Genomic DNA, 21,090 nt, shown 5'->3' with positions numbered 1-21,090 from the left:
CCCCCTCCTCTCTCTCTTTAGCCCTTTCTCTCTCTTCCTCCTCTTCTCTCTCTCTCCCTCCCCCATTCCTCTCCTCCCTTCCTCCCCCTGCTCCCACCTGTATATTATGCTTGGCCCTTTGCTTGATATCTGACTTTCTCTTCCTCAGTTTCCTCAGCCTGCCTCGTCCACGTGTGGCTTCCTCACAGGGCTCTGTGGTGTTTCCGAGGCCCCAGCGAGGGCGGCGGCTGTGAGGAAGGTGCTCACCAGGCTGCCTGACCCAGCCCCAGCTCAGACCCTGCCCTGGGGCCAGAGACACTGGCGCGCAGTGGGCATCCGTTGGGTGTCATCGACTGTGTACTCTCTGGCAAGGACCAGCCCCCTGGGGACGGGTGACTTTGTGGGGAGTGCCACTCATTCGACAGCCGCTGGCCCTCTTCCTGGATGCTTCAGAAACAGGCAGCGAGACTGGCAACACAGGAGATAACCAGAGGGACAGGGCGTCAACACACAGCCCAGACTCTTGGCGCCTAGGCACAGGGTGCTTCCTCCACCATGGCAGCCTCTGGCCGACCGTCGGGGACTCTGTCACTCAGGCTAGAGTGCATGATCATGGCTCACTGCAGTCTCCCCCTCCTGGGCTCAGGTGATCCCCCTGCCTCAGCCTCCCAAGTAGCTGGTCTACAGGTGTGTACCACGATGCTGGCCTAATTTTAAAAAAATTAGCTTGGCTTGGTGACTCATGCCTATAACCTCAGCACTTTGGGAGACTGAGGTGAGAGGACTGTCTGAACCCAGGGGTTCGAGACCAGTCAGAGCAACATGGGTCTGAGACCTCGTCTCTACAATAAATAAAAAAATTAGCCGGGTGTAGTGGCACACACCTATAGTTCCAGCTACTTGGAAAGCTGAAGTGGAAGGATCCCCTGAGGCCAGCAGGTCAAGGCTGCGGTGGCCGTGAGTGTGCCACCGCACTCCAGCATGGGCAACAGAGTGAGACTCCAACTCGAAAATATATAAAAATGAAAATAAATAGAAAACAAAAATTTTCTTTGGGAGGTGAGGTCTCACTATATCACCCAGGCTGGACTTGAATTCCTGGGCTCAAGCAATCCTCCCGCCCTGGCCTCCCCAAAGTGCTGGAATTACAGGCATGAGCCACCGTGCCCGGCCTCTCTTCTTTGTTGAATGAATAAATGGCAAATGAATGAATGAGTGAGCTGTGGGCTGGATCAGGCTCTATGTAACTCTGATCAGGGCAGTGAAACCCGCCTGGGATCATCAGGGAAGGCTTCACAGAGGAGCTGGAGGCGGTGCTGCCCAAGGGGGTCTAAGGAGGGCTGGAGGTCCTGGGGAGAAGGGGGCGAGGACGAGTGTGCGTGAAGACAGGGAAGGGAGTGTGCGTGCCTGGACAGAGGACAGCTGGAGTCTGCCGTCGGATCCTCACTGAGCACCTGCTAAGGGCTAGGGACGTGCCGGTGACACACGAAGCCATCAGACAGAGACAGGTGGCCATAGGTTGATAAAACTCATGATAGCTTCAGGGGCAGGCACCCAGAAGCAGGGCATGGCCCGGGGCGGCACAGCTGGCATCCCGGGGCCACACAGGACATGCGTGGCTGGAGGGGTGAGCCCAAGGCATGCGCTGAAACAGGCAGGGTGGCCCGGATTGGCATCGTTTCCAGCAGGTTCCCCCAGATGCCTCGGTGTCTCTGGGCAGCCTCTGCCCAGGGGGGCCTGGCAGGTTGGTGGCCCCTCTCGGCCACCCCCGCCGCCCTGACATCTGCATGCGCCTCGCTGCTGTCAGCAGAGGCTCGAGCCAGATGGATGTCATAAACAGGAAATTCCCCGCGAACCTCTCTGCGCGCTCATCTGGGCACCACACGGAGCCATCTGGCCGTGACGAAGCCGGCTGGCTCGCCACGCCATGCGCTCACGGAAGCCGGTTCCTGGGAGGCTCCGTATCCTTCTCTCCTCCCATCTCCTGCCCTCCTCCCTTCCCTGCTGGGCTGTGCCCCCGGACTGCCTGCTTTGCCCTGGGAAGGTGGGGGACCACCATGGGCTTTCCTGAGACAACCCCAGACCCCTCCGGTCCTGTCCAGCCTGTCCCAGGCCCGAGGCTGCTGCTTTTTCTAGGAGCTCAGACAGGCACGATAAAGGCATCACTGCCCCAGGAGATACCAGGGCAGATAAGACACAGGCAGACAGGTGACACATGGTGACAAGCCGGTGTGTGAGGCTGTGATGGTGTGCAGGCAGCTCCGGGACCCCATAGGACCCACCTCCAGCCTGTGGCATCAAGGCCGCCTTCCTGGAGGAGGCGATGTCTTAGTATTGAAGGAGGAGCAGGTGCTATGGAGGTGAATGGGAAGTGCAGGCATGTCCCAGGCAGAAAGAACCGTGTGTGCAAAGGAAGGGCGGTGAGATGACCCTGGCCTGCTGGGGAGCAGCCGTGGCCTGGTGCCACTGTGCAGGGGCCCTATGACAGCCAGCCAGGGCCTTGGTAAAACCCCGGCTTCCACTCCTGCCTCCCACCAAGTCAGAGTCTCTGGGGAGGGCCTGGGAATCTGCATGTTTCCCACACGCCTGCAAGGTGTGAGACCCAGGAGGGCAGAGGGGGTGTCAGCCTGTGGCCCAGGGGGCTCCGGGTGGGTGTGAGGGGCAGGCAGCAGCTGAGGGCTCTGTGGGGGGTGGGAAACAGGGAGGGAGGGGGAAGGAGACAGAGACAGAGACGGAGGAGAGAGAGACATGGAGGGAGAGAGAGCGACATGGAGGAAAGAGAAAGGTACAGAGAGAGAAGGAGAGGGGGAGGGAGAAACAGGGAGGAGGGAAGGAGAGACAAAGATGGGGGGGGGGGAGAGAGGGAGGAGAGAGACAGAGGGGGGAAGAGAGAGAAGGGGAGAGAGAAACAGGGAGGAAGGGGAGAGAGGAAAGAGGAGGAGAGAGAGGGAGAGGGAGGGAGAAAGGGGAGAGAGAGAGAGAGAGAGGAAGGAAGGAAGGAGGGAGGGAGGAAAGGCTCTGAGAGTCCAAGTGTCCCCTCAAAAGGGAGCAGGCTGGTCCACGGTGGCGTGACTGCGAGAATATCATACAACAGTGAACGATGGCCGTGTCAGGCCTCGGCACGTCTGCAGGAGGCCGTTTCTGCAAATGTGCCGCCACGCAGGACATGGCCTGCGCTTTGCCGGACGTGCGGTCATCTTCGGGGAGCAGCTGACCCCTGCCGTCCCTCTCCATCCTCGAAGCTGTGCCGAGGCCGCTCGGTTCTTTGAGCGCCCGTGTGGGCTAAGCACGACGGTCGGCTCTGTTCTCCAAAGCGAGAAGGTTGAGTGACTGGCCCAACCTCCCCCGGCCAGCGCGTGGCCCAGCCGGCGGGACCCAGGAAGGCCAGCCTGGAGCCTGGGCTCGAGAGACCACCACTCGGTGAATCTTCCCCAGCGAGCTCCTCCCGAGAGTCGGGATGGATGGGTGGAGGGGGCGAGGATTATCACTTTACAGACAGGGCAACAGAGGCCCAGCGGGGCAAAGCCGGTAGTCCAGGGGCTCAGAGCATGGATCGCTGACCGTTTCGACCTATTGATACCTACATACTCAGTGCTTTGTAGTAGATGTCCCGTGATCCTGTGACTGTGGAGAGGTCAGGGTTCCAAGGGGCTCTGGAATACCCGTTTTGCAGAGGAGAAAACTGAGGTTCCGCAGAAAGGGGGTGGGCATCCGGACCGGACCGCAGGCCTGCTGGGTTCGAAAGCCCAGCTGGTAACTCTGGTGAGCACACAGCTGGGGACTGGCTCCGCCCCTGTGCCTGCTCATGGGGCCAGCAGCCACAGTCACCCTCCCTGTTTTGTGGGGGCGGGGGACGTATGGAGCCAGCTCATATGGGCCGGTGACATCATGTCTGCAGGGGCCCCTTGGGGTCCAGCCCAGATGCAGAAACCTGGCTGGGGGTCCTGGGTGCCTGCGGGATGAGGCCGGGTGGCTTTAGCGAGGTGGGCCGGGCTGGGCAGTGATGGGGGGGCGCCCCCAGCTACCTCCTGAGGCCCCAACACCACCCTGGACAGCAGAGTCCCACAGGGCACTGCATTCAGAGCCAGGCAGGCCCTGGCGTAGACCATAGGGCCCAGGGATGGGCTTCTCCCTTGTGCTCCTCACAGGACAGGTGCACGGGTTTGGGAGAGGGAGGTGGGCTGAGCCCACGGAGGACTCTGTTCCCCAACCCCAGAAACAGTGACTTGCCTGAGATCACACAGCTAAGAAGGGTTCGGGCGTGGCGGACTCCTAGTCCAGGGCTTCTTACCTCTTACACCAGTAGGCTTGGGACTGGCCCTGGTGTCCGGCTCAGGGAAGTGGAGGCAAGTTAGGGGGATGGAGGATGGAAGAAGTGGGTGGATCGTGAGTGCTGCCTCAGCCCGGGAAGGCTTCCAGGGGGAGGTGGCAGGTTCCAGTGGGTGGCAGGCCTTTGTGTGAGGTAGGACTGGCTGGGGTCTCACCGGTGTCCCCCACTCCTGCAGGCATGGCCTCCTCCCGTCTGGCTCCCTGCGTCTGGCCCAGGTCCGGGTGAGTGACAGCGGCCGCTACGAGTGCACGGCCAGCAACCCCGCGGGGTCCGACTCCCGTCGCTACGTCCTTGGGGTACAAGGTAGGGCCAGCGCGAGGCCTCAATCCTCGTCGTCCTGCTCCCTGTTCCCCACCCCATGCCGAGGTCTGTCCAGTCTGTCTCCCTCCCTCTGTGGGCCCCCTCTGGTCACCCCTACTCCCTGTCTTTCTCGGTCCTGTTTCTCCTTCACCTCTCCCCTACCCCTTGACTGGGACTTGGGATGCCGCTCAGAGCCCCCCAAGAATACAGGGCGGGTCCAGTGGGGACCCGTGAAGGTGGCTCTGAGCGTCTCTGCCTGTGTGCGGGGCCTGGCGCAGAAGCCCAGGGCTTGGTGGCCTCAAGGGGCACATGAGAGGCCGCTCAGAGAGCCCCCTTCCTGCCGGGAGCGTCCAGGGTCCCCAGAGAGGCCCTTCTCGGCTCCAGCGCCCACCACCATCATCCAGCAAGGTGCATTACACTCGTGTAACAGGAGGTGCTGTGTTTAGTGAGCGCCTTCTGCATGCCAGGCATGTGCTCTCTGAACAGTGCTCTTTGGCGAGGTTTCTAGCACCCCACTATGGCTCTGTTTCCTGGCCAGCTAGTGGTCTCAGGAGTGGCTTTCCCCTGGGTATCCAGGTCCCATTCAAAGGGAGCCAGCCGGCCGGGCTTGGTGGCTCAGCCTGTAATCCTGTACTTTGGGAGGCTGAGGTGAGTGGATTGCCTGAGCCCGAGGGTTTAAGACCTGCCTGGGCAACTTGGCAAGACCTCATCTCTACAATACATCAAGAATTAGCTGGGCGTGGTAGCGCGCGCCTGTAGTTCCAGCTACTCGGAAGGCTGAGGCGTAAGGATCGCCGGAGCCCAGCAGGTCGAGGCTGCGGTGGCTGGGAGCGGCCACGGCACTCCAGTCTGGGTGACAGAGTGAGACTCCAACTCAAAAAAAAAAACCAAAAAAAACCAAAGGAAGCCAGCCATGGTGAGTCACACCCAAGAAGGCAGGGAGCTTGTCGTCTGTGAGAGCAGGGAAGTTATCTGACTGGATGAATGACTTTCAGGGCCAAGCCAGCCCAGTGCCTGTTTTTACAGGAAAGAACGAACCGTTTCATTTCTGCCTTGCTAATGATTGGACCAAAAGGAGGAAAATAAAGCCCCAACCAAATCATATTTTGTGACACTTGAAAATGATTTGAAATTCACATTTCCGTGTCCATAAATAAAGTTGGTTTTTTTGTTTATTCGTTTTTGGTTTTGTTTTTGTTTTTGAGTCAGGATCTCAGTCTGTCGTCCAGGCTGGAGTGCAGTGGCACGATCACAGCTACCGCAGCCTCAACCTCCTGGGCTCAGATGACCCTTCCACAGCCTCCCAAGTAGCTGGGACTACAGGCATGAGCCACCACGCCTGACTAAGTTTTTCTATTTTTTGTTTGTTTTTGTAGAGATGAGGTCTTGCTATGTTGCCCAGGCTGGTGTGGAACTCCTAGGCTCAAGTGGTCCTCCTGCCTCAGCCTCCCAAAGTGCTGGGATCACAGGCGTGAGCCACCACACCCAGCCTAGGTTGCTGTGGGTTTAAATATGAGAAAGATGAGAGCAAGGAAGCAGGGTCATGAGCAGGGCCTCAGAGTTAGCAGAGCTTGGTTTGAATCCTGACTCTGCTGCTGACTGGCTGTGTGACCTTAGGTGAGTCGCTTGGCCTCTCTGGGCCTTGGTTTCGTCCTCTGTAAAGTGGGTGCCACAATAATGCCTGACCCATAGTGACCAGAAGGTGCCAAGGGCATTATGTGCTCAGTACGGCGGCCGCTGTTACTGTTTTCAGCAAGTGTGTGCAAGGAAGGCGGGCAGGTAGGGCACGTGCACCTTTGTGCTCCCAGGGATGCTCCGGACAGAAGGGTTGGTCTCTGCCCAGGGGCCAGGTTCCCATGGGTGGTCTTTGTCTCTGGGCTCCTCCTGAGCGCCCCCTCCCGCCCAAGGACCTCGGATGCTTGTCCCAGTCTCCCATGCAGTGCCTGGGGCAGGGTGGCTGCTGGGCTCTGAGCAGTCCCCCTGGCTCACCGGGTCTAGCCCCATTGAGAGCTACAGGGACGCCCAGTCACTTGGACCCAGGGTTGGTGCCAGCTCCATCTCCCACCAGCGGAGGGAGGGAGTGACCCTGGCCAAGCGTAGAGCCTTTCTGAGCCTCAGTTTCCACATCTGCAGAATGGGCAGGCCTGCATCACCCACCCTGTAGGAAGGAGCAAATGAGATGGAGGCTGAGAACTTGACTCAAAGCACAACTGTGTGGGCAGGCACAGTGGCTCACGCCTGTCATCCCAGCGCTTTGGGAGGCCGAGGCGGGAGAATTGCTTGAGCCCAGGAGTTCAAGACCAGCCTGGGCAAGATGGCGAGGGAAGCTGTCGGCCCCACAGCCAAAGGGAGGGGAGTGCTTGGGGCAGGAATAATGTCTATGTGGAATGTCCAGCCTCAACACGTCAGGTGCGACAAGGGGAAACTGAGGCTTGGGCTGGCACAGGGTCCCGTGGCTGTGAGGAGCGAGCTGGGCTGGGAGCCGCCTCTGTGTGTGCTGCCTCCCCACCTTGGGCCATTCCGAGTCAGTCCCTCTGTCCCCTGCCTCAGTTTCCCCCGTGTGTACTGAGCTGGATGCATCCCGGGCGGTGTTTCTCAAATGGCGCCAGGTGGATAGACAGGCTCAGCACTCAGGCACGCGTTGGGGAGGGTCCACGCCGGGTGCCCTAGTGTCTCCTCCTGCCAGCCTTAGACGGCACCCCGTGATGATTCCGGTGGTCAAGGACATCCGAGGTGTGGCGTGGGCTGGGCTCTGGGACCCACCACCCACCTCCCCCACCTGACACTCCTCCTGTGGCCCCGCCAGTCCCCCCTCAGGTGCAGCCGGGCCCTCGGGTCCTGAAGGCGCTGGCAGGAGAGGCCCTGGATCTGAACTGTGTGGCCGAGGGCCACCCGGAGCCCCAGCTGAGCTGGTCCAAGGACGGGGTGGCCCTGCAGGGTGGGGGGCCCGAGGGCTCCATCCACTTCTCGGCCATCGGAACCACTGACGCCGGGAGGTACCGCTGTGAGGCTTCCAGCAGCGCCGGGGCGGACGCCTGGGAGATGGAGCTCAGGGTACTGGGTGAGTCGCCGACCCCCAGCCCCTGCCCTCCCCAGCTGCCCCGGCCGCAGCCTGGGCTCGGGGCTCTGTTCTGGGCCCTGCGCCTGTCCCCTAACTCCCTGGGACAGACAGAGCCCCCATCCTCTCTGGGACCTCCCAGCTCACAGCTGAGGGGCCGTCCTGTGCCTGGGGCCTTTGTCAGCCCTTGGGATCTGAGCTTATTCATTTATGTATTTATTTTGAGTCAGGGTCTCACTCTGTGGCCCAGACTGGAGTGCAGTGGCACAGTCTTGGCTCACTGCAGCCTCGACCTGCTGGACTCCGGCGATCCTTCCACCTCAGCCTCCCAAGTAGCTGGGACTACAGGCACCTGCTACCATACCAGGCTAATTTTCTGGTCTTTGGTAGAAATGAGGTCTCGCCATGTTGCCCAGGCCGGTCTCGAGCCGCCGGGCTCAAGGGATCCTCCCACCTCAGCCTGCCAAAGTGCTGGGATGACAGGCGCGAGCCACCTCACCTGGCACGATTCAGAATTTAAAGCAAGCTTGGAAGGGTGCTGTTGGGAGGGAGTCAGAGGACACAGCCACGCGTGGCCCTTGGGTGGAGAGCTTGTGGGGTTGTGGCCCGGTGGCTGCTTTGTGGGGCCTCCTTGCAGGGGGGTGAGCCGACACCCCTGGCCTTGGCTGGGAGGCCAGGATTCAGGCCCTGGGTCCCCAGGGCGGGGGCAGGGGCGGGAGCTTTGGCTCAGGGTGTGAGTGTGGTCATGTTGCCTCCCGCCAGAGCCGCCGCACTGGGGGGTCGACGAGACCGGTGGCCTGCTGGAGGGAGTGGCCGGAGAGAACGCTCGTCTGCCGTGCCCTGCCCGAGGTGAGGTGGGCCCAGGAGTGGGCCCAGGTGGCGTGGGTGGCACACGGTGGGCAGTGTCTATGGGCAGTGGAGGGCCAGACATCTCACTCTTGTCTGCTGAGTACAGCACTAACCCCTTTTCATTGGCACTCTCCAGGCCCAGAGAAGTTGCGCTACTTGCCTGAAGTCACACGACCAGGCCATGCTGCACAGAGTGTGGGCCAGTCTGGCCCCAGCCCTGCCTGCCCATTGGTCCCATGCCCATCGGCATAGGGAGGGTGACAGCGGGGGCTGAGGGTGGCCCAAGAGTCCTTGTGACTTGGGGTGTCCCTGTCTCTCCCCAAGTGGATTCAGTGGCCCAGGGCAAACCTGCTTTTCTGGGGCCGTGTTTGGGGTGGCAGTGCAGTAGGGGGCCCAGATAGCTCCCTCTGCAGCCAGCTGCCCAGTGCTGGACCCTGCTTTGGTCCTTCCTGGCTGTGTAACTTGGGGCAGTTTACATCTTTTTTTGTGAGTCAGGGTCTCACTCTGTTGTCCAGACTGGAGTACAGTAGCGTGATCATGGCTCACCCCAGCCTCAGTCTCCTGGGCTCCAGTGATCCTCCCACCTCCCAAGTGGCTGGGATTACAAGCATGCACCACCACGCCCAGCTAATTTTTTATTTTTTGTGGGGACGAGGTCTCACTATGTTGCCCAGACTGGTCTCAAACTCCTGGGCTCAAGTGATCCTTTTGCCTTGGCCTCCCAAAGTGTTGAGATGACAGGCGTGAGCCACTGTGTCTGGCCTGCATCTCCTTTCTGAGTCTCAGTTTCCCCATCTATTCAGTGGGTTCACACCAGCCCCTCCTCGTCAGGCTGCTTGAGAACATTGTGAGTGTGAGGTCCCAGCAGCTGGGCTCAGGGCACTGGGCGGAGTGTGTGACTGCTGCCCATCTGCTACCCTCACACCCGCCCAGTTGATCCCACCCTGCCTCAGTTGCTTCTCTGGCCCCCTGAGGACAGGCTGCCTCCCCTGCATGGGTCCCGGGAGCAAGTGGCGGGTTACAAGAGCCTGGCAGGAGCTGGGGAGCCACTTCCAGTCTCAGCTGCTCCCCCTGGAGCTGCAGGGAGCCAGAGAAGACTCTGGAACGGGGGAGAGGCGAGCAGGGCCGACACCCACCCGAGCAGGGGCTCTGGGAGTCCCTGGGCTTCTCAGCGCACAGAGCTGCCCACCCATGGCGCCACCTTGTGTCGGTCTCTGGTAACAGCAAGCAGCCATTCTTCACTCTTGGGAGGTGGGACACGCCCCCAACCCAGCCCGGGGGGGCCCCCCCCCGCCCTCTCTGGATGAGGGGGACATGGTGTCCACCGACAGCAGTGGCAGGGCGTGGGCGTGTGTCACTGGAGTCATTCGTGTAGGCGGTGACAGTCCCGACGACCAGTGGGGGCCGTGGACAGCGGTGGGTGTGACCCAGCCCCGAGCGCGGGCCTGGCAGCCTTCCTGGATGCCAATGGTAGAGGTCACAGGCCGGCAGGAGCCACGCAGATGGCCGGCGCTGAAGCTCCTGCTGTGACCCCTGGGCGGAGCTGCCTCGCGGTCATGTGCCATCTACTCCAGGCCCTCGTGAGGACCCGCTGTGTCCTAGGGGCCTGTGACAGTGACAGCTTCACTCAAGCCCAGTGGGCAGCAGATCGTTGCACCCCAATATGTGCTGGGCCACGTGGACCAAGGTTGGACAGTCCACCATGAGGCTGTCCCAGAAGGCCATGCAGGGGTGGGGGCTGGCACTCACAGTGGGGGGTGGCATTCACAGTGGGGGGGGGTGGCAGGAGGGGAGGGTGGGGGGTAGCCAGCAAGACTTGCAAAGAGAGGGGCGGTCTGGGCACAGGGAGGCCTCTCCCACTGACCCCAGGGTACAGTGCAGCTGAAGTGAGCTCATGCATTCATTTAGTGCCTAATGTATGCTAGAAAGTGGGGGTGATGGGCAAAAAGGAGAAACAGGGTGGGGTAGAGGGATTGGGAGTGCCTGTGGGGGTGCAGGTCCAACCCAGAGGGCCAAGGGGGGTCCCCGAGAAGAAAATCAGAAAACAGGCATGCAGGCCAGGTGCTTTGGCTCACACCTGTAAGCCCAGCACTTTGGGAGGCTGAGGCAGGAGGATCACTTGGCCCAAGTGATCAGCCTGGGCAACATCGTGAGACTCCATCTCTACAAAAAAATCAAAATATTAACTGGCGTGGTGATGGGTCCTGTAGTCCCAGCTACTCGGGAGGCTGAGGTGGGAGGACCACCTGAGCCCAAGGGATGGGGTGTTGCAGGGAGCCATGATCATGCCACGGCACTCCCACATGGGCAAAAAAAGAAAAAGAAAAGGCCAAGAGAACAGGCATGTGTCCCGCACACCTTGGGCCCTCAGAGACCCCGGGAGACCCGGCCATGCAGCATGGTGGGTGGTGGGTGTGTGGGCACCCACAGCTCTGAGGGAGCCGGCCTTCCCTGCCCGGATCCACCCCCGGAGGGTCAACAACCCTGGTGCAGGAGGCACACACCTTTGCAGGGGTGGGTGTGGGGGGAAGGTGTCAGGGTGGCGGTCCTGATGGCCCTGTGCACCTTGCCAGGGACGCCCAAGCCGCAGGTCACGTGGCGGAAGGGCCTGTCCGCGGAGCCCCTGCGTGGCCGTCCAGGCGTGGCGGTGCTGGAGGACGGGTCTCTGTTCCTGGCCTCCATCTCGCCCACAGACAGCGGGGACTACGAGTGCCAGGCCACCAACGAGGCGGGCTCCGCCTCCAGAAGAGCCAAGCTGGTGGTCTCTGGTGAGCGGGGACCCAGAGCAGGGGCAGGAGGGGAACGCAGAGGGGTCTGGGGGGATTGCACCCCCTCCCACGGCCCCGTCTGGCCAGAGGCCTGTAGTGATGCCAGGGTCTGGGTATGACAGGGTGTGGCCGAGTCAACCCCAGACTCCCTACCGAGGAGAGTCCCTGCCCCCAGGTGCCAGCGATGTGGAGGGCTTGAGCGGGTTGGGAGAGTGGCAGGTTGCACTGGGTGCCCACTTCCCCAGAGAAACACCCCTGAGGCAGGATGGGGGAAGGCCCTGGAACGCCATACGGGGCTTTGAAATTCCCCGGGCGCAGCGGCTCTCACCTGTGATCCCAGCACTTTGGAAGGCCGAAGCAGGAGGATCGCTAAGCCCAGGCGTTCAAGACCAGCCCGGGCAACATCACAAGACCTCGTAGCTACAAAAAATAAAAAAACTTAGCTGGCTGTGGTGGTGCTCCTGTAGTTCAGCTACTTGGGAGGCTGAGGCAGGAGGATCACCTGAGTCCAGGAGGTCGAGGCTGCAGTCAGCTGTGATTGTGCCACTGCATTCCAGCTTCGGCAACAAAGCAAGACCCTGTCTCTAAAAAAAAAAAAAAAAAAGGAAATTGATCTAGCAGGTGAATTCATTTTTAAAATGAGCACTGGGGCAGCAGAGAGCCCAGAACTCACCTCCAAATGCTAATTTGAGACTCTTGGTTCACCAGCAGAGAGGGCTCCGCACCATATCCACGGTGCCATGTGCAGAGGGAGGGGAGCCCTCTTAACTCGGGCACTGTGGGGCAGGCTGGGGAGCCCTCCCTGCTGGCAGGACTCACCGCTGCCTTCTTAACACCAGCTGCCCCCTCTGTGGCTTGAGGAGTTCGTTCCAAAGACAGGCTCAGGCTTTTCCTTCAGAGACCCTGACTCTGGGGGCCCTCCTGGGGGGTGGTGACACCGAGTTGGCTGCAGAACTGGGTGGATCTGACGGGGGATGGGACCTGACAAGGCAGAGAGGGCAGCACCGGGCCCAGGCATGGCTGGGGGAGCTGGTCCCAGGCGAGGCTGCTGCGGCCATTTGCAGGTGTGTGAGGCCCTTGTTGTTAGATCGGGGTGGGGCCGCTGGAGATAGGCAGACCTCCTGGGACCCTGGTGATGGGCCCCAAGGGTCCAGGAAGGGGCGGGGGTCAGGACTGCCTGTCCAGGGCTGGAAGGATGGCTCGGATGGGGTCCCGGTGGCTGGGGGAGGGGAAGCAGCTCTCGGCCCTCCCTGCCCCCAAGTGCCCCCCAGCCTCCGGGAGGATGGGCACAAGGCCAACGTGTCGGGCATGGTCGGGCAGTCCCTGACGCTGGAGTGTGACGCCAGTGGCTTTCCAGCCCCTGAGATCGTGTGGCAGAAGGACGGGCGGCCGGTGGGTATCCCCTGGGGCGGACGGGCTGTGGATGGGAATGGGATTGGGGCAGGGCTGCCGGGTGGGCGTTCCTGCGTGTCCCAAGATGTGGTGGGAGATGTGATGGGCATCCTTGGGGACTCACTGGGTCCAGGGCACTGGAGGACTGGGAGGAAGCCTGGAGGACTGCATGGTGGACAGCTCTGTTTGGTCACTGGCCACCTCCTATGCCTCAGTTTCCCCGTTGCTGAGGCTGGGGGTGACTGAGTCCCCATTCACTGGCTCCCTCTGGCCTGTTGTGTCCAGATCCCCGAGGCAGGTGGCCACCGCCTCCTGGACGGGGCTCGCTCCCTCCACTTCCCCGGGGTCCAGGAGGGTGATTCCGGCCTCTACTCCTGCCGGGCGGAGAACCAGGCTGGGACGGCCCAGAGGGACTTCGAGCTCCGCGTGCTCAGTGAGTGAGGCCCGAGCCTGCGACTCCCCAGGGTGTCTGGCCCTCAGCCCCATCCCTGTGGGCAGAACGGGGTAAAGGGGTCCCTTTGCCTGCAGTGGGGGGCGCCAGGGGAGCCCATGACCGACCAGTCCCTGTCCTGGTGGAACTCTCAGGGCAGGTGGGACAGACACGAGACAGTCACGTGATCCGCCGAGTCATTATGATTACTGGGAGCAGCAAAAGATTTCCCCAGACCAGGCCTGTCATTCCAGCACTTTGGGAGGCCGAGGTGGGAGGATCGCTTGAGTCCAGGAGTTCAAGACCAGCCTGGGCAACATAGAGAAACCATTCTACAAAAGATAAAAAAAATTAGTTGGGCATGGTGGCACGCACCTGTACACCCAGCTACTCAGGAGGCCGAGGCAGGAGTATTGCCTGAGTCCAGGAGGTTGAGGCTGTAGTGACCTGTGGTCATGCCACTGCACTCTAGCCTGGGCAAGAATGTGCAGGGCACAGGCCAATCCAGCCAGGGGCCTGGGGAGCCTCCCAGGAAGGTCGGGCAGAAGGAGGGAAGGTAGACCAGGTGGGAACCCTGTATAGGCAAAAGGCACGGTTTTAGCAGCCTCCCTTTCTCCTCTCCCCCCAGTCCCTCCTTCTGTGCTCGGAGCCGGGCCTCCCCAGGAGGTGCTGGGCCTGGCCGGTGCAGGCGTGGAGCTGCGGTGCCAGACCTCGGGCGTGCCCATGCCCCAGGTGGAGTGGACCAAGGACGGGCAGTGAGTAGCCCCCAGCGGATGGCATGGGGCTGCTGGCTGGGGGCGGGTGATCAGGGGAGGTTGAACTCTTCTGGGAAGGCTGATGGGCCTCCAGGCTGGAGACAGGACAGCATGGGCACCTCCCACCTGAGAGATCATCCGCAAGCCTAGTTTTCACTATCACCGGGTCTTCTCGCCTCTCAGCCTTCTTTAAAAAACAAACAAACAAACAAACAAACTCATTTTTTTCTTTAGATGAAATTCACATAACATATGATCAACCATTATAAAGCACTCAATTTAGTCTACTTTAGGCACCTGTTGCCTCTTTTTAGTCCCCATTTTGTCACCCTATACCCATAAACCATCAGTCCCATCACCTCTACCCCTCGGGCCCAGGAAACCAACTTGCTTTCTGTCTCTATGGATCTGCCTGTCCTGAATATTGCCTATAAAAGGAACCAGCAGTGTGCAGCCCTCTGTATCTGGCTTCCTTTTTTTTTTTTTTTTTTTTAGTTGAGGTCTCACTCTGTGACCCAGGCTGGGGTGCAAGTGGCATGTTCACGGCTCACCACAGCCTCGACCTCCTGGGCTCAGGCGATCCTCTCGCCTCGGCCTCCTGAGTAGCAGGGGCTACAGGCGTGCACTACATGCCTGGTTCATTTTTTGAACTTTTGTAGAGACAAAGTCTCGCTATGCTGCTCAGGCTGGTCTTGAACTCCTGAGCTCAAGCAGTCCTCCCACCTCGGCCTCCCAAAGTGCCGGGATTACAGGCACAAGCCACCACCCCCAGCCTCTGGCCTCTTTCACTCAGCACATTTTCAAGGTTGTAGCAAGTTCAGAATCCCCTTCCTTTTTTATGGCTAAATATTCTCCCACGGTGCAGGTGGACCCCCATTGTCTATCTGTCCTCAGTTGCCGGGGGGATGCCTCCACCTCTTGGCAGCTGTAACAGTCCAGCCTTCCTTGTCACAAGCCACAGTCCCCGCTGCGTGCAGCCTGCCCTGGCAAGCCCTGACCTCACCCGCGGTTTTCCCTCGACCGTCTTCCCAGGCCTGTCCTCCCGGGAGGCCCTCGCCTGCAGCTTCAGGAGGATGGCCAGGTTCTCCGGATCACCAGCAGTCACTTGGGGGATGAGGGGCGGTACCAGTGCGTGGCCTTCAGCCCAGCCGGCCAGCAGGCCAAGGACTTCCAGCTCCGAGTGCACTGTGAGCCCCGATGCCTTCCCGGGTCCCACCACAGGTTGCCTGGGAAGCTCTTATCCGGCTGCCCGAGCCTTGGGGAGATGAGGACAAAAGCGGGGTCCCTTGAGGGTGAGCCCCCAGTCCAAGGAAGCCAGGGCAGGGCAGGGCTAGGGATGATGCCATCTAGCTCAGTGTCTGCCAAGTTCACTGTGCCCATCTCAGCTTTACCAATTTTACTACCGGTACACTCGGAATGATGATTTATTTAGCTTTTTCATTAAATCATTTGCTTGCCTGCCTGTCTTCCTCCCTTCCTGTCAGAGTCTCACTCTTCACCCAGGCTGGAGTGCAGTGACACACTCGTGGCCATGGCAGCCTCGACCTCCTGGTCTCAGGCGATCCTTCCATCTCAGCCTCCCTAGTAACTGGAACTACAGTCATGCACCACCACACCCAGCTAATTTTTTCTTTTTGGTAGAGATGAGGTCTTGCCATGTTGCCTAGGCTGGTCTCGAGCCCCTGGGCTCAGGCAATCCTCTCACCTCAGCCTTCCAAAGTGCTGGGATTACAGGCGTTACAGCTTCCAGCCAGTTGCTTTTTTTTTCTTTTCTTTTTCTTTTTTTTTTTTTGAGTCAAAGTCTCACCCTGTCACCCAGGCTGGAGTGCAGGGGCCCGCTCACAGACTCTGCAGCCTTGACCTACTGGGCTCAGGCGATCCTTCTGCCTCAGCCTACCAAGTTGCTGGAACTACAGGCACGCGCTGCCATGCCCGGCTTATTTTTTTTAACTTATTATAAGGATGAGGTCTCACCAAGTTGCCCAGGCTGGTCTCAAACCCCTTGGCTCAGGCAGTCCTCTCACCTCGGCTTCCCAAAGTGCTGGGATTACAGGCTTGAGTCACCACACCCAGCCTCAGTTGCTTTTCTTTGCACTGAGACACACATTTAAAAGGATATTTAATATCTCAACTGTAACTGGAAATCAGCTCCATTTGGCATTCGTGGAAGAAAGTGGGAAAAACAACCCAAGGGAGCAATGCTGTAAATCCTTGCAGTGTGGGCTAGGTGGAAGGCCCTGGCCTCATCTGTGCTGCCTGAACTAAAAAGGGGAGAATAGAAAGTGCCAGAAAGAGGCTGGGCGCAGTGGCTCCTGTCTGTAACCCCAGCACTTTGGGAGGCTGAGGTGGGAGGACCGCATGAGGCCAGGAGCTCAAGACAAGCCTGGGCCTCATGGCGATACCCCATCTCTACCCAAAAAAAACCCAAAAAACTAAAAATTAGCCAGGTGTGGTGGCATGCACCTGTAGTCCCAGCTACTTGGGATGCTGAGGGGGCAAGAACTGCTTGAACCCAGGAGGTCAATGCTGCACTGAACCATGATTGTGCCACTGCACTGCAGCCTGGGCAATAGAATGAGACTCTGGCTCAATTTTTTAAAAAAGAAAAGAGAAAAGTGCTAGAAAGGCTAAGAACATACATAGTTGTACCAAATGCCACCTTTTCTTGCCGTGATCAGGTGGGATGGAGATTTGGGAAGGACATCCTGAGACGCACTTATTTCCTTCTATGCCCACTTGCCCCCTAGAATCATCTTGGGCATCGCCGGTGGTGGGTGACCTTCCCTGTGGGAAATCCTGATCTAGCCAGTCCCCATTTCACAGATGGGGAGACTGAGGCCTGGAGAGGGAAAGTGACCTACCCCGGTCATCCAGTGAACCAGAGGCAGAGCAGGGCCCAGAGCCCAACCCTGTGGCCTCTCCCTCAATCTCCTGCACAATCCCTTGCCAGCATGTCCCCAAGCTGGCCTCTCCCATCCATCCCCAGACCCCTGCTTCCTCCCCCCATGCCTTCCCTACACCTGTAGTCAAAGCCCATGACAAGCATGGCGCTCTAGGGTAGGCTGCCTGTGACCCCCCACTGTCCTTCCCAGCGCCCCCCACCATATGGGGCTCCAATGAGACGGGCGAGGTGGCTGTCCTGCAGGGCCACTCGGTGCAGTTCCTGTGTGAGGCCCGAGGGGTGCCCACCCCGGACATCACATGGTTTAAGGATGGGGCCCTGCTGCCCCCCAGCACTGAGGTGGTCTACACCAGGGGCGGCCGGCAGCTGCAGCTGGAGAGGGCCGAGGGCCCAGATGCTGGCGTCTACACCTGCCAGGCCAGCAACGCTGCAGGGACCGCAGAGAAGGCCACGAGTCTGGAGGTTTACGGTGAGCGGCCTGAGGCATGGTGGCTGGTGTGGGCCATGCCAGGGACTCTGGGCTGCAGGGGCCTCCGCCTGTCCTCAGAGGAGGGCTGGGTGGCCTCTTGGTGTAGTCAGAGGCAGACAAGACAACGGGACCACAGAGCTACCCAGGGAGAAGGGTCCTCCCTGCTCACCCACTTCCCCATGCAGGTGGGCAAACTGAGGCCAGGAGTGGAAGGGCCTGTCCAGGCTTCCACGGCAGAGCCGAGTCTAGAATCCAGGCCTCCCCCTCAAGTTTGGGGCTTTTCTCTAAATCATGTCCAGTCCCCCGTGACCACTGCTCATGACTAACTGCCTCCGGCGAGCTCCTCACTGTGTGCCAGACTGGGGGGTGCTCTGCTGGACCATTTAATCAGTGGTGAGGGATGCTCATGGGTGATGGAGCGAGACTCTGGGGGGCGGGATATTTGCCCGGGGTCACCCATGAGGAGGTGGTAGGACCCAGTTCACGCAGGCGGATCTGACTTCAGATGTCACACCATCTGCCTCAGTGCCAGCTGGACTCAGAAGGCTCCCAGGAAAGGGTGTGGTGGGTGGGGTGGGTCTAGGTGTGGTCTCGGGAAGTTTGAAGAGGCCCGTGAGGTGCCCGTGAGACACCTGCTCAGGACCTGTGGCCCAACAAAGATACAAAGGGCTTGGATACTGGAGCCCCAGGGATCCCCCAAGGGAAGTTGGGCTGTGTGGGGTCCACAGGCAGTCTCTGAGGACAGGCCCAGCTACTAGGTCTGGGGCTCTTACTTTGGAACCTGAGGCTACTGGCTCAGGGACTCTTATCTTGGGATCTGAGGACCCCCAGAAAATAGAATGAAAAACGTATGTGTTTTCATGAAATTGTGGAAGGGCCTCACGACCCAAACAGGGTTGAGAAGCCCATCTCGGCCCATGCTGCTCTGTGTCCCCTGGTGATGGCTTCATCAGCTTGGCCACTTGGGGAGTCCCCAGGGGGAAGAGGAAAGTGTCCCCCTCTAGTCTGGCTATGGTGGGCTCCAAGCCCAGTTAAAATCCCGTCCCCTGGACCATTGCTGGCTGAGTTGGGAGCCCCCAAAGCCAAGCCATCTGGGCTCAGGTTGGCCCCGTCATCTGTGTCTGGCTCTGGCCCTCAGACCAGGGAGGGGGCACTTCTAGGAGCAGCGCTCCGTCCTGGCCTGGGGAGTCCAGCGGGTAGTACCAAGGCTCGCCCTGTGAATGTCAGAATGCCATCGTTTCCCCGTGATGAGCTCATGAGGGGGGAGGATGGGGAGTAGGAGTGAAGAGAGGCTGCAGATGATGCCTGGAAGGGCAGGGTGAGACTGCTTCCCCTCAGGGCCTGGGCGGGGCTTCCTGGAGGAGGTGATGCCTGAGCAACTAGTGAAGGTGACAGAGGGAGGCATTTCACACGGGTTGTTGGCGTGGCTGATGGCTCTGGCCCCAAGCAGCCTCCCGCCTCTCCCCCAGTCCCCCCCACCATCGAGGGCGCCAGTGAAGGACCCTACGTGGTGAAGGCCGTGGCTGGGCGGCCCGTGGAGCTGGAGTGTGTGGCCGGAGGCCGCCCAGCCCCCACCCTCTCCTGGCACCACGAGGGGCTGCCTGTGTCGGAGGGCAACGCGACGTGGCTGGAGCCGGGTGGCGGCGTGCTGCGGCTGCAGAGCCCGGGGGAGACGTCCGGGGGCCTGTACAGCTGCGTGGCCAGCAGCCCCGCCGGCGAGGCCGTGCTCCAGTACTCCGTGGAGGTGCAAGGTGAGCCCCCCGTCCCGCCCCGCCCAGATCTGCCGTGGCTGGGACCTCCATCCCTGCTTGTCACGAGCAGCCTCTGTGGGTGGAGGGTGGCGGAAAAGATGTCGGCGCCGAGCCTGGGCTAGCGCGGCCAGCAGGGGCGGAGGGGGCAGGGTTGAGCCCCAGGAGCGAGGGTCCCTCTCCTGCCCACCTGGTCACCCAGGACAGAGGGCACCGTCAGCCTTCTACCAGCTGGGTGGACCTTTGTGAAGACTTTCCTTAGGCCGGCCTATGGGTGGGGTCCTGGGTCGAGGGGCGGGGTCTTTCATTCATTCACACTAGCTCTGTGCTGGCCCCGTGTGAGAGGATTGATAAAGCCAGGAACAAGGCCTACCGACCCCTGGCGGGGCGTGGGGCCAGTTGTTAGATTAACAGGCCCCAAAGCCTGCAAGGAGGTAGGGGGCCCTCACCCAGCCTTGGCTTGGAAGGCTTCCTGGAGGATGGGCCATGGATGGGAGACTTGCAGGGTGAGGGGGGGCTGGATCCTTGCTTGGGGACTTGGGAGGGCTTGAGGACAAACACCCAGTGGCAGGTCCCGCCTGTAGTGCCCCCTCAGCTCCTGGTGGCTGAAGGCTTGAGCCAGGTGACTACCATCGTGGGACAATCCCTGGACCTTCCCTGCCAGGCCTCGGGCTTCCCGGTGCCCACTATCCAGTGAGTCTGCGCTGGTGGAGGCCAGGGCGGGGGGCGGGCAGAGAGAGTGCATACTCCGGGTGTAGCGTGGCAGGTGGGAAGGAGCTGCCTCCCGTTCCGTTCCCAGGAGGGTGAGAGGCCACAGAGCCAGGATGATGGGGATGTGTCACCTTGCTGACTTGTCCTGGGCGTGTTGACCCGGCCCCTGCCCCATTCACCTCAGGTGGCTGCAGAATGGCCGCCCAGCCGAGGAGCTGGCTGGGGTGCGGGTAGCCTCGCAGGGGACCACGCTGCACATTGACCGTGTGGAGTTGGGCCACGCGGGCCTCTTCGCCTGCCAGGCCACCAACGAGGCGGGCACCGCCGGGGCAGAGGTGGAGCTGTCTGTGCACAGTGAGTGGCCCCTGGGGAGTGGGGCCGTGTGTGGCCTGACATGCCAGGGGTCAGACAGGCCTTGGGCAGGCACTGGTTGGTTGTCTCTGGACAGCGTTTCTGGGCTAAATTGCCCAGGTCCCCACAGAGACACAGGTGCTAGAGGCTGCCACGGGCAGCTTGTATCCCTTGTCCTCTGTCCTGTCCAGTCCCTAAGTCCTCCCCCTCCTTCCTAGTCTCCTCTCTCTCTATCCACTCTCTTCATGCCAACCACACTGAACTTTGTTCAATTCTTTTTTTTTTTCTTTTTCTTTTTTGAGTTGGGGTCTCACTCTGTCACCCAGGTTGGAGTGCAGTGGCACCCTCACGGCTACCCCAGTGTTGACCTGCAGGGCTCCGGTGATCCTTCCACTTCAGGCTTCCGAGTAGCCAGAACTTCAGGCATGCGCTACCATGCTCGGCTAATTTTTAATTTATTGTAGAGACAGAGTCTTGCCAAGTTGCCCAGGCTGGTCTGGAACCTGCGGGCTCAGGCAATCCACTCACCTAGGCCTTCCAAAGTGCTGGGATTACAGGCTGAGCCACCAAGCCTGGCCTGTTCGATTTTTTAAAGACATCAGCACGCTCTGTCTGTCACCTTAATGTCTGCGTATGCTGTTCCCTCTGCCTGGCTCATTCTCCTTCCTCTTTGCCTGCTTAGTTCCCCCTGATTTTCAGGTATGCCCTGAAACGCCCCTTCCTCCAGGATGCCTTTCGTGATTCCTCCGTGTTTCTAGTAATCACCGCCCAGCCTTTCGTGGCCATTGCCCATCACCCTCTATATTGGGTCTACTTGCTTGGGTGTCCATTTCTGCTGTGCAGCTCTGTGAGCTCTGAGGGCAGCATGGTGGCTGCCTTCCTCTTCTGTGTCTTGGGGCCGAGTGTAGTTCTGGGCACATAGTAGATGCTCGATGCACATACGGATGCATGGATGGGAGGGTGGATGGGTGGATGGAGAGACAGATGAGTGGGTGGATGGGTGGGTTGGTGGACTGGTGGACAGGTGGGTGGGTGGGTGAATGAATGG

General features: G+C 60.3%; 1 protein-coding gene across 1 annotated transcript in view; it reads left to right on the top strand.

The window, feature by feature from the left end:
• Positions 1–21,090, top strand: part of HMCN2 (hemicentin 2) — a 141,516-nt gene that overhangs the window by 45,506 nt on the left and 74,920 nt on the right. The window contains exons 22-33 of the mRNA XM_021713744.1: positions 4,485–4,612; positions 7,416–7,670; positions 8,430–8,516; positions 11,090–11,284; positions 12,546–12,676; positions 12,962–13,109; positions 13,735–13,861; positions 14,894–15,048; positions 16,954–17,232; positions 18,702–18,983; positions 19,565–19,673; positions 19,876–20,071. Of these exons, the coding sequence (XP_021569419.1) occupies positions 4,485–4,612; positions 7,416–7,670; positions 8,430–8,516; positions 11,090–11,284; positions 12,546–12,676; positions 12,962–13,109; positions 13,735–13,861; positions 14,894–15,048; positions 16,954–17,232; positions 18,702–18,983; positions 19,565–19,673; positions 19,876–20,071 (2,092 nt within the window). The remainder of the gene's footprint in view (positions 1–4,484; positions 4,613–7,415; positions 7,671–8,429; positions 8,517–11,089; positions 11,285–12,545; positions 12,677–12,961; positions 13,110–13,734; positions 13,862–14,893; positions 15,049–16,953; positions 17,233–18,701; positions 18,984–19,564; positions 19,674–19,875; positions 20,072–21,090) is intronic.

Source organism: Carlito syrichta, unplaced genomic scaffold (genome assembly GCF_000164805.1).
Source record: "Carlito syrichta isolate Samal-C Ts95f unplaced genomic scaffold, Tarsius_syrichta-2.0.1 Scaffold304709, whole genome shotgun sequence".
Lineage (NCBI taxonomy): Eukaryota > Metazoa > Chordata > Mammalia > Primates > Tarsiidae > Carlito > Carlito syrichta.
Note: the sequence above shows the minus strand (reverse complement) of the source record. Positions and strands in the feature narration are given on the sequence as shown.